The 12229-nt window shown below is 36.3% G+C and overlaps 1 protein-coding gene across 2 annotated transcripts in view; it reads left to right on the top strand.

Moving 5' to 3' along the window:
- The window catches only part of HSD17B4 (hydroxysteroid 17-beta dehydrogenase 4), a 62562-nt gene that overhangs the window by 26418 nt on the left and 23915 nt on the right, over positions 1 to 12229 (top strand). For both annotated transcript variants that reach the window (XM_058823295.1, XM_058823294.1), the window contains exons 16-17: positions 1384 to 1487; positions 4066 to 4131. In XM_058823295.1, coding sequence (XP_058679278.1) covers positions 1384 to 1487; positions 4066 to 4131 — 170 coding nt within the window. The remainder of the gene's footprint in view (positions 1 to 1383; positions 1488 to 4065; positions 4132 to 12229) is intronic.

Raw genomic sequence — 12229 nt, forward strand, 5'->3', positions numbered from 1 at the left:
GAGAAGACTTTTAGCTTTTTAAATCTCAGTGAGATGTGGCAGTGTAATTGTTCTTGGTCAGTTAACCTACTGAATTAGAAACACTTTCTTCCTGTGCAGGTAGAACAATGCACCATGCAATCAGATCAAAGTGTAATTGTTCTTGGGTAGTTAGCATACTGAAATAAGAACACTTTCTTCCTGTGTAGGTAGAATAATGCAGTATGCAAACAGATCAAAGTTTTTAACAATAATAGTACTTCATCCTGCTTGAAGATAGCCTGTTTATATCCTGCTACCCACAGTAAGGGGGTGTGTGTCTGCATGCTTGCATGTGTTTTGTGGGTGATTTTGCAAAGGTTAATAATATAATTATGTTATGTCGACCCATCTGCAAAGCATCGATCTTTAGGAGCATATCTTGCATTCCTTTTATGTGTCTGCATTATTTTATTCTAAACAAAACCCATTTGGTTCCTTTTAAATCCAAGTTAGAGGATGAGAGTGTCTCTGAAAATTGATAACTTGCAGTTTCCAGAATCTTACTCTCATTAGTTGTGATTATGCCAAGGTTCTTTGGCAAATTAGACAGAAAGAGTAGGTTTACAGACTGTGAATCTCTAATCTCAGACTGTTGACCTCTTATTCCTTCAGTGGTCAGATAAAATTGTAAAAGGTTTTTTACTGACCATTCCTCATAGCTGTGTTTTGTTTTCATACTGGGCTAATCTGAAGCTTGTTTATTCCTGCAACATGCAAAAGTTCTTTTTGTGAGCACAGTCTGGTTTTTAAATTTCTTCTAGAACTGGAAATTAACATTATTAACAAAACAGTTGTGTTAATTCCAGTCTGAGGTGTAAAGGAGTGAACTAGCTATGAACCGCAGTAGGAGGCTGAATCTCAGTGCAGTGTAGGAAGTCTAGCTTCTTCAAAAGAAGAAACAGGTGACCTTGAACTCTGGAACTCTTCTCATACAAGGTGCTAGTACTACTTTTTGTATGAGTTCATAATCTATTTAACACATTGGGTATTCTCAGTAGCTTTTAATACCTCATATTTTATGGTACAATTCCATATTTAAATAAATTAATACAGTCTGAGATGCTAGGTCTAATTTCAGTTCTGTGTTGTCAAATTTTTTTAGTACTTTGAATGTTGTCACCATTTTGATAGCTCATATTTTAATTTTAATGCTTTCAAATAGATAAAGTTAATTTTTTGAAACATATCATTAGTCTTCCCTACTAGGAAAGTGACTTGCAACAGTGCAGTGTAAAAGTGTGACCACTGTCATTTGTTAAAATTAGCTTTGTCAAGTTTCCATCTGAACTTGTCTCTTGTAACAACACATGCTAGTTGCATGAAAAAGGACAATATATGACCTCTCTCTTCTTTGTTTTTCAGTGAATACCTATTCTGGAAAGGACCTCGTGTGTTATAATCAGTTCTCTTTGTTTTTTGTTGGAGCTGGAGGATTTGGTGGAAAACGAACATCAGAAAAGGCCAAGGTAAATCCACACATATCCATATTTTAAAAAAACCCACCAAACACTAAAGAGTTCTGTCAACACTGCAAGAAAAATACTAGCTATATGAACTAGGAAGTGTAAACTAGCACTTAAGCAGCATGGCTGAGAAAACTCAGATGGATTTTAAATACTTCTGTTCACTGCAGAGCCTGAGTGAAAAGGTATTGTTCAGGTCTTGGGAAACCAATGGTTTTTTTTTTGAGAGTTAAAGTGAGTTGATAAACATTACAGGGACGAAATATTCCTACACTGAAATATTCGAAATGGTAGTGGAAGTCAGTATTAGGGTTGAGCTTGCAGTTTCTAGAAAAGATCTCTAGGTGTAGCTCTTTCTAAATCTTTGTGTTGGTATGGAAGAGGCTTGGAAAGCATAAAGAGGAAAAGAGAAGTAGCATTATAGTTTGGAGCTGAACTTTTCTGTTTTCAGAGAGTTAGCAAGTAGCAAACATTGTCACATGAACACAGAGTGTGTATGTCAAATGCTTGAGGTAGCTATTTGGGTGCCTGACGTTGTCCCCTTCAATGCTGTGTTTGAGGGCAGTGTCAGCTGTGACTTCATGTTGTTAGGCACTACAGTAATAAACAGTTGAATGAGAAGGTTATGTTAAGCTCAGTGGTTTTGAACATTAATAATGAAATACCTAGGTTTCATGTGTCTGAAATAGTGTAGGTGATGTTCTTTGGGATTTTTGCATGTAAACTTACTTTTTTTTAACTTAAACCTGTAGCAATTATATTGAGGTTTTACAATATATAAACTTTACAAATCGGGTACTGAAATGCCTGCTGCTTTAAAGAGCCTCTCTGTGGTATAGAAAAATCACAGGAAATTGTTGCAGACAGTGTATCGAAGTCTTTGAAGGAGCCCTTAATTGTTCTACAATCACATTTTGTAAGCAGCACATGTAAAAAACCCTGTGGTTCAAGGCTAACCTATTGTGATGACATCAGTGAGTTCAGTGTAGTGCTTTGGCACTTCTTAGTAAAACATTGCAGTTCAGGCAACTGCAGTTTCTTCACTCTATTTAGTGAAGTGTGAGAATGTTGTATACATTATTTTACATTTTAACATTTGAAGAAGACCGTTTCAGGCAGCTGCTTCCCGTGATTAAAAAAATCCCCCAAATGTAGTCTCATTAACACAAAAATACAGCAATTTCAACAGAGGCATCACCATGCAAGAGGCTAGTTTTCCAATGGTGAATTTTCCTGCTTTTTCCTTGCAGACCTTCCCAATTAAAAAGAGTTTCATGCCCCTCTGTGGAAAAAAAAATCCCAAGCTGAATAGACATATGTTGTAGTGTGTCTTTTTGTCACTTAACATTTTTATTGTCGTTGAAAATTGTATTGCAAGTCAAGAGGAGCAGATCTCCAAGTTTAGGTCTGTGGTGAGCAGTGTGTTGTGTGAGTCATGTATCTCCTTTTCAGTTGAGAGTTTCTTGACCTGTGGGTATAGGGGTTTCGTTGATTATTCACATGTTAGCTGGTTTTAATGACTTAGTAGGTAAAGCAGAGCTTCTTTAAACGAGCTTGAAATAGATTGGCAAGTCATGCTTGTTTTGAGGGCATGTTTAGGAAATGTTCTTGTCATCAAGCTGATTGTGTAGGTCCACTGTGATTCTCTGAAGTGACAAGAGGAGTGCTTATCAAATCTTCCACCCAAGATGTGGTCTTGCACTGTGTTAATAAACAGGGAAGTGCCTTTGCTTTTATTAGACATGAAACTACAAAGCACTCGGTTTCTTTTTATTTCTCTTTCCTTTGGTAAAGACCTTAAAGAAATTAAGATAAGGGAAATTACTACAGGTGAGAATCAATTTGCTTCCTTTCATTTTAGAGCTTATGCTAGTTTCTTTCTGGACTTTTTTGTTTGTTTTGAAAATACAAGGACTAGAGGAGAAAAATTATTTCAGCTACTTTAATAGCTTGAATTGGTTATGGTGTACTTTGTTTGTTATGGTCTAAGATTTTCTCTGTCAGTATGTTGGTAAGATTTATGCTTGGAAACTATGAAGCTGTAGATGGCACAAGGAACAGCTTTTTTGCAGTAAAGTGGAGCTTAATATGCAGCATGTAATTGCAAAAAAAAAGTAAAAGAAAAAAGTGTAAAACAACAAGTCTGGACGTGAGGTAGTAAATTATCTTGTTCTTCATTGTGCCTCTAAAAGTATTATTTTAAAAGCTTCATTTTTCTTTATGTGTTCCAAAGATTTTACTATTCTGTGAGACAAATATTTTTTCTGAGTGAATAATTCTTGCTTGGCTTTTTTTGGATAATTTGGAGGAAATGTTATCAAACACATCAGGTGAGTCATGTAACTGTAGGCAGGATCTGATACCTCAGAATGACTGTCTCTGTAAGGCTATCCTTGATGAGTGATGTTTCCTGGACTAAGTATCTTTTTCTATTTGTCTATAAATGTGAAAGGGATAGGAGGAAGCTTACCAATTTGGTAAATATTGTTTCTTTTTTTACATAACTGGTATATTCTGGCGTTAGGTGTGGATAAAAGATTTTTGCTGTGAAATACTAATAATACTATTACTTGTGCTTTAGTTAACAGCAGTTCCACCCCAGAGACCCCCTGATGCTGTAATTTCTGATGTTACAACAGCTGATCAGGTAAAGCTTTGTTTTCTTTTGGTGTGGAAATCTTTGTTTTGTTTGGAGAAAGGAGTGCTAAATGATGTTAACTAATAGTTTAGGTTTTCTGATATACCTCAGGTGTTTATACTTGCTTATTTATGTGTATGTTTGTAGATATATGTGTGTGTATGTATTTGTAAAGCTAAAATTTCTTCTAGCTTATGTCAATGTACTGTGTAAAACACTCTTTTCTTAAGACTGATGAAATTTTATCATCGTTTATTACAAATTTTGTATAGAAGGAGGAGATGAATGTTTGTACTCTGTTGTACTTTTGAAAAGAAGGCTCAGGCTTCCTGAAATTTACACCACATGGTGCAAGCAAACACATTGTGACCAAAAAAAAAAGAATTGCTTGTGGCTCACAGTTTTGAAAAAGTCAAATTTGTGTAGTAGGAATAGTGAAGGGAAACCTGAAACACTGACAGACCCTGTCCCACTGGTTCACAGACACCTGCTTTCCCCTGGCAGAAACCTGTGCAAAGAAATATAGCCTCCTCTCAAGGTAAATCTGCAGGTGACAGACAACCAAGAAAGGAAAATCTGGAGCTACCAACATTAGGACACAGAGTGCTGTTCCCAAAATCAACTTAGTCATGACAGGTGGCTGTAGCTTTGGAAGATGGAATTAAAATGTTGAGCATTAGCTGAACTGTGCTAATTGCAATATCTGCTTAGCCTCTCTCTGATTATATATGGAATAATTAAGTCTTATCCAGCTGATTTTTATGCTTGAAGTCCAAGTTAGCCCTCCCCACATCAACTGGGAAAGAGTGCCAAGATCAGCATTTTTGTTCATGTCACTGATGTACTGGCTGCATCCTAAAATTCACAGCATTGGTCTAGGAGGTACAGGTGTCCTGTTCTTCTCAATAGGCTTCATTGAGAATTGGCAGGGTGAGCAAGGAGCAGGGAATGATGAGGGAGTACTTTCCTCCTGGCAGGTGGCTAAATGTGATGGAAGGTGCTTTCTAGCAGCTGACCCTTTGTTAGATGAGATACAGCATCCCTAAAGGTTCAGTATTTAGAATTATTTATTTTGAATGTTTGATTCTCCGCTGCATGATTATATTGGAATTGATTCCAGGCTCATCAGTTTTCACGTGGTATTTATGATTGCCTTTTTCATATGGTAGTTTTAGTTTCTGAGCCTTAAACCCATATGTCTAGAATTGTTATTGTGCACAAAATACTTGAAGTTCGTGAGATAAAAGATAGTAATAAAACACTATAACACAGAAGTTGGGAAATTTGCTATTGCAAAATTGATTCTTGGAAATAAAAGAAGTAGCAGGGAGCAGCTACTTCACTTGCTTTTTTTTAAGATCTACTCTGACAGGTGGTAATTCCCTATAAAGAGATTTATTCTCTAGTTAGAAGTTAGAGGAGCCACAGCCAGTGGACTTTGATAATCACAAGAAGGCTTCTGTACCAAATTATTCAGTAGCATTTATGTTTCAGTGATGATGACAGGATGGGTGTACAGGAGGGGGGAACATTTAGCACGTGGGAACTTTATGTACAGATGCAGACTTTCATGAGAAGGACAGCTTGAGAAAATATTTTACATTTACCAAGATTTTACATTTATGTGTCTGTGGTATGACACATAACTGCCCAAAATCTTCTTTAAAAAATAGAAGCTGGCACACAAACTGCTTGGGAATTTCTGAATGTCCTAGTGTTTAAATGAAAAGTGTGTTGGCAGAAATGACTGTTGCCATTCAACTACTGAATTGGTACAGAGTATAAAACAGTCTGGAAGAGTCAGTTTGCAGATGGCATATGATTTAACTTAAACTGTACTTATGTCCAGTGATAGTTGTGACACTAAATTTTTGTGTCACCATAATTACATGGCTAAGCTGGTCTTCATAATTAGCATTTTTCCCCTTTTCATATCATGATTGTATAGTAAACCATCTGATGAATAGACTTCCATGCATAATTTGGAAACATTTACACACCTGTCTGTTACTGAAGATGACAACTGTGGCTACCTTGAAAGTTTATTCAGTTCTAACTCTACTGCAGTGGGTTTTTTCGAAGAGGAAGAATGTTGCAGACCAGATAAAGCACTGGTTAGTGAGGAGGGCACTGGGAATGGAGGCCTAAATAACTGTTTCTGCCCATTGCTGTGTGTTCAGCAGAAGAGAGAGTACAGCCACCTACAGTTTCTTGACAAGTCTTTGTGCTATGTGACCGTTGGCAGAACAAAGTAATCCTTTTGGTTAGTGGTATCGATGACTAATAGCAAGAGGTATAATATATGTTTATCCCGCTCAGATCTGTACCCATTTCTGAGAAGTTCTTTAAATTCCAGCCAGTGGTTATGAATGAGTTGCAGTACCATGATGTAAGCTGCTTAAAGGTAAAAGTGGCTAAGAAAAATTTATAAGCATCTGATCTTCTAAAAGCCTTTAAAGCTTAAAATTGCATTTTGCTGAAGAAGGACATAAAATATTTCTTCTATTCATGATTTTTTTTGCAAAGAACTAGATGACAATTTTTGCATCTTGCCCTGTAGAGATGTGCATGTGTGGTGGTATTTTTCTAGCTTGTTCTCTCTCTAACCTGAACTTGACTTTAATAGACACACTGCCATAAGTCTTTTTAATTAAATAGACCGAGGGTGTTTGACTGTTAGCCATTAGCAAGGAATGGATCATTCAATTTCAACCCTATAGGGAATATTTAATGTAGTTACAGAGCTTTTGTCCTGACAGTTTTCAAACTGGGTGCTTAAATTAATCAATCAAACTGATTTTGCGGAATAGTTGCTAATGAAATGAAAACTAACAGGCAGGGAATGACCTGTATCTCTGGAGAATCTTGTCTGCATATAGTTTTCACTCCTTCCTAAATGTGTTGATTTCTTGGGAACTCGTTTTCTGATGACACACAAGGTAAGCTGCCGTGCTTATTTAAAGTGGCTAATACCTTAACTAATACAAGTCACTTTTGAGGAAGGAAATGAGTAAGGTGTCTTGAATTTGTTGTGAACTTTCCATGATTTGTTTGCTTGCTCATGGAAAAACTCAGTGTTCTGATATTCTACAAGTTTTCTTCAAAAAAACTGTTCTCTTCAAGTCTTCAAGTATCAGAAATAATACTCAGTTCTCTATCTTCAAGTATCAGAAATAATCCACAGTGTAGTGACAACAAATAAACCGTATAACAGTATTGCACAAGGTGAAATTTTTGACCATGTAATTTCAGTTTTAACGTTCTCTGTTTTCTTTCATCTTTTTCTGAAAGCTACCTGTTTTGTTTGTGATATGCCGAAACTAAAGCTGTAGTTTGTGGAGTTTGCAGGACTTCGAAGTTTTTTTTTAATATCAGCTCATCTCTAAGAGAACATCTAGTAATTTTACAAAATATTCGTCAGTAGAAAAATTCTCTTTGCTTGCAACAGTATCATGTATTTCTTAAAGCATTCTCCCTCTCTGAATTCTGACTCTGTGTGCTTGTTGCTTGTATCAGTAGGGAGAAATAGATATGACAAAAAATAAAAAGGAACATTTAACAAGTTTTGAAAAACATGATGTCTCAACCTGTAATGCTTTTGAACCAGCTGTGTATGTGCAACTGTGAACCCTTTAAGAGTCTGCAATGTGGCATCATGTGAGCTATCTACATGTAAATTTCTGGTACAGCGACTTTTCCATGCAGTTTGGAGATCTGAAACACATGGTGCTTCTGCTCTGAGGCTTCCAGGGTCAGGCAGTTTGGCCATTCTTGCTTTCAAGAATTTTTAAACTCTTCTTTAGAGCTGATGAAGCTGAGTCTAATACTGGTTGGTTAAAAGAGCTTATTTATATCCTGTCATTTTTAACTTGCTTTTATTTGGAAAACTATGATAGTGTTTTAAGTGTTAGAGATATCTAAAAAGATAAAAATTCCAAGTAAAGGTTGTGGGTTTTGTAGTCTTAGTCTGCTTTGTATGCAATGTTTTCAGTGATGCTGGCATGAATGGTGTGTTTTTTTCCCTCTTCATCAGGAACTCCTTCCACATGTGAGGAAAAGGCTGTAGACCTCAACTGAGACAGTGTAGGAAGTCAGTTTTCCTATGTTATTTATTGCAACAAGTTATATTCTGAGGAGTAATGAGAGGAAGATTATCTTATCGTTAGAGACTGGTTGGAACTGCAGTAGTTTGACAATGGATTTTCTGTACTTTGGTCTGTGGGCTGCTGTCACCCAGATATCCCAAAGCACTCAGGCATGGCTACTCCTTAATCAGTGACTGATTAAGGTAGGAGAGGATTAGACAATAGAGTTTGGAAGATGGAATTTGGGAGTAGAACTAGGTGGAGGATGTCTGAGCATCACAGGCTGAAATTGAAATCCACAGAGGCTGTGTTCAGAGCTTGTAAACTGTACATCAAAAATGTGAGGTGCTTTGAAAAGCTAGGCCTTCGAATTTTCTATTGTAGAGCTGGAATTTGTTTCTGCTGCTTGACAGTTACGACCTTTTCTCCTTGTAGTTTCTCATCTATAAAGCAAGAATGTTTATAAATGTTTGAGGCATTGTAATTGTACAGAAATGTTTAAAGAAGTGGCATTCAGCATGAGATTGTGATTTTTCTGGATATGATACAGTTAGCAGCATAAAAAGGAGACATATAAGAGACATACACTGTATAAGTGAATATGATTCTTTTACTCATTCAGATTTTGAGAGAGATTCAGTTAATCATACCTAGACTAATCTAAAAAAACTATGTAAAGCCTTCTGTTCCAGATATAAATCTAGCATTGATTGACAGGATATGAAGAAATTGCTGCTTTTTAGTGCTTTGGGGTTTTTTTCAAACATACAGTTTCTTTTTGTTTTCTCTGAAAAAGGAGAAAATAATTGGCCCCTATCCTGTTTGAAGTCGTGTTATCAGCATCCTGTGATTAAGACTGCAGGAGTCACCTTCCCTTCCTGAGTCATTCTCAGTCATTCTCAGTCCTGCAGTCCTGCTCGCACCGCAGCTACCTGAGTTTAGTTTTTTTACTGTGTCAAATTTAGTTAAAATTACAGTTCCTAATGTATGTGGAAGCAGTTGTGAAGACAATTATGCAGAAATCTAATTTGTGGTCAGAGAGTGGACTTTACAATAAAAACGGACTAGGAAGAATTTTTGGAATGAAAGAGGAGTGTGGGAAGCATTTAATGAATGCTTAATGAATTATTAAGCTAAAATCTACTGTGAAAGGTTTTCTGCCTGTTGCCAGTAGGTCCATTATTATGAGGCTTTACTTTATGCTTGCTGATGATGTGGTAAAAGCCTTCCAAGCCTCTGTGTAGTTCCAATGTGAATCCTTACCTCTGGAAAGCCGTCTTTTATTCTGCGGTCTTCATATGTGTTTTATTCCTAAGCATATGTAAATATTTGTGTTTTTAAACAATTTAGGGAATGATGAAGGAAGAAAGAGGAAGACCCAACAGATCAATAGCTGGCTCTCAGCCTGGTGTCAGTGGCGTAATTTTGGCTTGATTGATCATGGGTCAGTTTGCACAGCAGCAGGCCTGCTGTCAACAGATAGGGGACACCCCTCTCACAGGTGTAAAAGATCTTTGCACAGGATTTAGCAGGGTTCATTAAATGAGTTTTAAACTGGATTTGAAGCAGGGAAGGGATAAAACCAGGCTCACTAGAGACAAGCATGAGGGCGCATGACAGTATTTGAGGGAAGATGTCTCAGTGGACATGGAATCTGTGTGTCAGCAGAGACAGTGGAGTTATTCATGTACTAGAAAACATGGAAGCATGTGAGAGCATAGTGTAGGAATTATGTCTTCATACCCACAAAAGTGTGGTGGAATCAGTAGCCCAACTGAAGTGTGTCTACACCAATGGACACAGCATGGGCAACAAACAGGAGCAAATGGAAGCTGTTGTGCAACAGTAAAGGTATGACATAGTTCCCATCAAAATATGGTTGTAGAACAGGTTCTAATTTATACACTGTTCTGTAAAGAGTCTAGTACAGCATTGCTTAAAGGTGTGTAAATTTAAGTGTATTTCAGGCAATAGCACAAAAGAGCCTCCTGAGAGATTTGGTGATTTTTTTTTTTTTCAATTTTTAGCATAAATAATCTGCTTCATGATAGAGAAAATGATGTTATGCAGGTTCACAAATATGGACAGCCTGACAGAAGAAAATGTACTAAGCAAGAAAGGATGATAGAAACAAAACAAAGGGATGTGAAGTCTATGCTAAGATTTGATAACCTTTCTATCATTTGTTCAGAAGCTTGTGTGCAGAAATGGTACTTATTGTATAGTAAGTTTTTTTAATAATAATTACTTTGAAAGTTTGTTGTTAATGTCAAGTTTTATACAACCCCCAGTCCTTTGTGTTTATTCTTGTTGGGAAGATCAGAATATAATTGTTTAATCATGGCAATTTTGACAAATATTTGGGAGCTTGGATTAGGGTAGAATTTTGTGTTTAAGGTAATAAAAGGTACAAGTCTGGCAGTCAATTTGTTTCGACAAGTCGATATTACTTACCGACTTTGTTTCCTCCCCATGTCTATACATGTCTTAGTAAAGGCTGTGAAAATTGTTAATCCATTTGAAGTTCCCCAAAATGAAGACATGTAGTTTTTCTAATTGAGAGGCATTGTTAAGGGAAAGGCTTCTTGCGTATATGTCGTGCTACTGAAAAGTGACTAATGTTTCGTGAAGTCTGTGTTGGAATATGTAAGTTGATACTAAATTTGAAAAACATTTGATATGGACAAACAGAAAATGCATGAATAGTAAAGGGTGAGGAAGTTTTATGTACAGTGGATTACTTAAGTACTGTGCTAAATTTCAGTTCTTGAAACATCAACACTGCCATTGTAACTGGAAATTTTCACTGTTCTTAATGTGAATGAGAGCCCATTGACACATGCAGATGAGATTGTGTATGTTTTCTTTACAAGATAGCTTGACTGCTCTTTGTCTTAAATAATCTGTAAAAGCATACATATATATGTGTCCATGTCCATACATACAGGTATTCATATATACACACCTTTACTTTGTAAGGTAAGCTTTTGGTAGAGGTATTTTTCTGCCCAGTTAGAAGGGAAAATACATGGATAGTTGGCTTCCTTTTTCATCAGCTTTACCACTGACCTTTATTACAGTCTGCAGGAAGACTGAAAAATTGGCACTGACAGGCTTGATATCGCCTTTTCTTTTGTGATCTGTCAGAATTCCTAAATTGTTAGGAAATGAGACTTGACAGTTTGTGTTATTAACTGGAGAACTATTTAACCATATTATGACTGACTTCAGTCTAGTGCTTTACATCAATTGATTCTTGTAATCTTTCAAGGATGCGTCTTTGGTTGGTTGCTTGGGTTTTTGTTTTCATTTTTCCCCCTGTCCCCCAGAATGCTGTCATTTACGAAATATCCTTATTGGAGAAATATAGAAACTAGAGCCAACAAGGCATTAAAGCAGTTCTGTTTTCATGTTGACTGTAGTTTTTAAAATGAAGATTTACTAAAGATTGTGGTAAATACAATTTGTTGGCAGACCTAATTTGGCTGCACTGAATCTGAAAAAAACCTACTGTAACTGTTTTATTGAGTTCTGCCTGTGTTTTTTCCAGCTGTGACCAGTGTCACTGTTATTATTAAAAATACAAACAGACAAGTATCATTTGCCAGATTAATGCATCAGAATTTTAGTTAAATACATTGACCCATTTAATTCTCTGAACTCAGTTGTTTTCTAATTGCTACATTTCTTTTGTTAGCAAAGCCCAAGTACTTTTTACTACAGTAAATTTGAAAACAATTTGGTACAAGTATTGTCTCCCAAGTAGTGCTTATTATCACTCTAAATATATAGTTAGTTCTTATTACAGTTTTAGTAAGCAACAGCTGCATAGCTAGATTTGAGATTTGGGCTTAACACAGAAATTTGTCTTTTTTCTTATGATCCACAAATTGAATTTTCCAGTACTGCAACTAAATGTTATTTAGCTAGAATTAAAATTTATTGCAACAGCTCTTTTGTGAAAACAGCCTCCTGACAGCTTTTGTAAAAATTCAAATTAATTGAAGAATGACAGTAAGACC

Source organism: Ammospiza caudacuta, chromosome Z (assembly GCF_027887145.1).
Source record: "Ammospiza caudacuta isolate bAmmCau1 chromosome Z, bAmmCau1.pri, whole genome shotgun sequence".
In the NCBI taxonomy this organism is placed as follows: domain Eukaryota; kingdom Metazoa; phylum Chordata; class Aves; order Passeriformes; family Passerellidae; genus Ammospiza; species Ammospiza caudacuta.